Here is a 2759-nt window from a genome sequence, read left to right on the forward strand (position 1 = left end):
GTAGAAGTGACCAAGTTTGTAAACATTAACGGAGTCATATGACCGTCAGTCTCAGCCTGTTACAAAGTAACTCCAGTAAAGTTAAACCTCAGCTTTATGATTGATTGCTCAGTGAATTTTTGGGGGGATTTTCATTCAAGCAATCAATCAAAATGATATAGATCAGCTTTAAATGTATCAGTGCGTTGTTTGGCATGATCGGTAGTAAAATGTCTGAACTCTTCTTTCCTCATAGGCAGCTGATGGTAGAGACGCTGCGATGGAGACGTTTAGCCTGAGGAGAACTCAGTCCCTCAAGAGTCTCTCCGGGACTCAGCAACGATCATGGGTCGCATCATCGACAGCAAACTGGAACAGGAAGTCTGTCTCCCAGCTGGTGCAGCAGTAAGTTCACACTCGGTGAAGACATTCATACAATCCAGCAAATGTCAAAAAATAAATTTGCCTATTTCCCCCCACCCAACAGTTACCAAAGCTGTGCAGACCTAAGGAGTCCAGAAAAAGCAGACCAAGTATTTGAGGTAGGGCTCAAACAATTAATCGGATTAATCGATTATTGAAATTATTGTCAACTAATCTAATAAACAATTAATCGAGTATAGATTCTAAGTCTATACTCCAAGTAATGGAGTATAGACTTAGAAAAAAGCCCATTTGCTAAAAGAACAACACCTTCAAACAGTAATTAAGCCAAAATTTTGAAAAAGATATATACATCTCACGTAAAAGATTTAAAAAAAACTTGTCTGTAAGAAACTTCCAGTCAAAACATCTCATAAGGGCCACAGCTTGACTCTGTATTGATTTTCAGTCAAGCAGAAAAGCTTGAACTTTTCACATGTTTTTGTTCAAAGTATTGAGCTGTGGATGCATCTTTTATTACCAAAGATCAAGTGTTCACTAAAGGAATGCTATGTTAAAATAAACATTTTTATGCAGTAAAATGTTTATTTTGTCATTTAATTAATTCATTGAATTATTTGCCATTCTAATGTATTCCTAATATTGAATAAAAAAGCTTAAGTGATTAAGTTGAAAATCACCAGAATGTGCCAATTTATCTGATCCAATTAATCGATTGTCACAATTATCAATAGAATAATCGATTACTAAAATTAGCTGCAGCCCTAATTTGAGGCTAGACTCTCATTATTGCGACAAAAAAAAAAAAAAAACAACCTGAAAATCATTGCGTGTCTTCAGGAGTCGGTACCCCTTGTGGACAATCGTTGGAAGAGGCTGGACAGCAGGGACTCTGGGAGCTTCTGGACTAATCTGTCCAGGAGTCGCTCCATGGAATTCCTCCCGCAGAAAGAGACCTCCGGCACCAGAGCTCTGCGGGCGCTGTTCGAGTCCAAGGCCAGCCTGCAGCAGGACTACCACAGCAGCCTCGGGCTGAACTCCCCGTCCACAAGCGTCGCTAAAGCAGCTGGAGACTGTCCTCTGCAGGACTGGAGGAGCTACAACACCTCTCCGAAGGAAAATACAATTCAGGTAAGAGACGAGAACATATGGAACTGGCCAAAACAAAGTAGTGCCTGCCTGTTATGCTCCCTGAAAGAGGTTAGGTTAGGTCAGGCCTATGGGCTATACAAAACATGTTTACTATTTTTTCATTTTCACGAAATCATTCTTGGATAACAAGATTTTAGTCTGCTCAGTTCTGCCTGTTTTATAGTGTTTTATCACTTTAAATCCAAATCAGCTGCTTCTGGCCACGCCCCCCATATCGACACTGACACAAAATGGCTGCAAACTCAATTATACAACGGTGCATCTTTGGAAAGCTCTATAGAGCCTCCTGCATAACCAACAAGAACGCAGCAAGTTTTTTTTTCTAAACAGTAAGTCAATAACAAAACACTTGTCTTTTCAAGCAGCCATTGTACAGCAGTAAAAACCAGGTTACCAAACGGTCTTGCTGCTAGGCCGGGGTTGCTAGGTAACAGCGCAGTGCCTATCGAATGTAACTCAACAATCGGGAGGTTTTTGAAACGACTCGTTTTCCGGGCACCAAAAACAAACTTTTGTCCATAACAGCACAGCCTGCGTAGATGTGAGCGGCCATCTGCCACGACCGACTCCGTCTTTGACATGACAGAGCAGACACACAGGGTTAAACACAGAAGGACAGAGACAGGTGCATCATCTATAGAAAGAGAACATGAAGTTATGGGCAGCAGTAGGTCAGCTGTCAGTCCCCAGGAAGGTGTCACAGCTAAAAAGAAACACCAGGCAAAAACAGAAAGAGCATGAAGCTAACATCAGAAATAACAAAATTGGAGAGTAGTAGGTGTGGGTCTGCCAACAAAAGAACGTTCTTTGATCATGGATGCAATAAGAAACTGTCTTTTTACGAGTTTTTTTTTCATAAGTTGTATTGCAAAATCCACTTTTAATATCTAGAACATGCTTTTAAAAGTAGCTAACTTCAAACTATGCTACCTAAAAAAAATTCAGAAAAGGCTGACCTCATTCAATATTGCGTTTCTTTACTTTCTAATAGAGCATTCATGTAGTTCTAAAGTGACTTTTAGTGTACTTTTGTTAGCTTTCATAATGACACATTTTATGTAGCACATATTTAGTAAATAGTTTTTTGCAGCTCCAGGCAAGTTTTATTTTGTAGCATCAGGGGCAAGGGATTGAAAATGTTGCTGAACCCTAGATTAGGGTAGTCTAAGCCAGTGGTTCCCAAACTTTTTCTTCTGCGCCCCCCCAGTGGTTTCCAAATATTTTCTGCGCCCCCCTATGGATTA

General features: G+C 40.3%; 1 protein-coding gene across 3 annotated transcripts in view; it reads left to right on the forward strand.

Moving 5' to 3' along the window:
- Positions 1-1185: 1185 nt before the first annotated feature.
- Positions 1186-2759, forward strand: part of xirp1 (xin actin binding repeat containing 1) — a 20932-nt gene continuing 19358 nt past the window's right edge. For all 3 annotated transcript variants that reach the window (XM_015014703.1, XM_015014704.1, XM_015014705.1), the window contains exon 1: positions 1186-1494. In XM_015014703.1, the coding sequence (XP_014870189.1) occupies positions 1294-1494 (201 nt within the window). In that variant the 5' untranslated portion in view covers positions 1186-1293. The remainder of the gene's footprint in view (positions 1495-2759) is intronic.

Source organism: Poecilia latipinna, unplaced genomic scaffold, assembly GCF_001443285.1.
Source record: "Poecilia latipinna isolate Pla-1442-1.1 unplaced genomic scaffold, P_latipinna-1.0 Scaffold1839, whole genome shotgun sequence".
Lineage (NCBI taxonomy): Eukaryota > Metazoa > Chordata > Actinopteri > Cyprinodontiformes > Poeciliidae > Poecilia > Poecilia latipinna.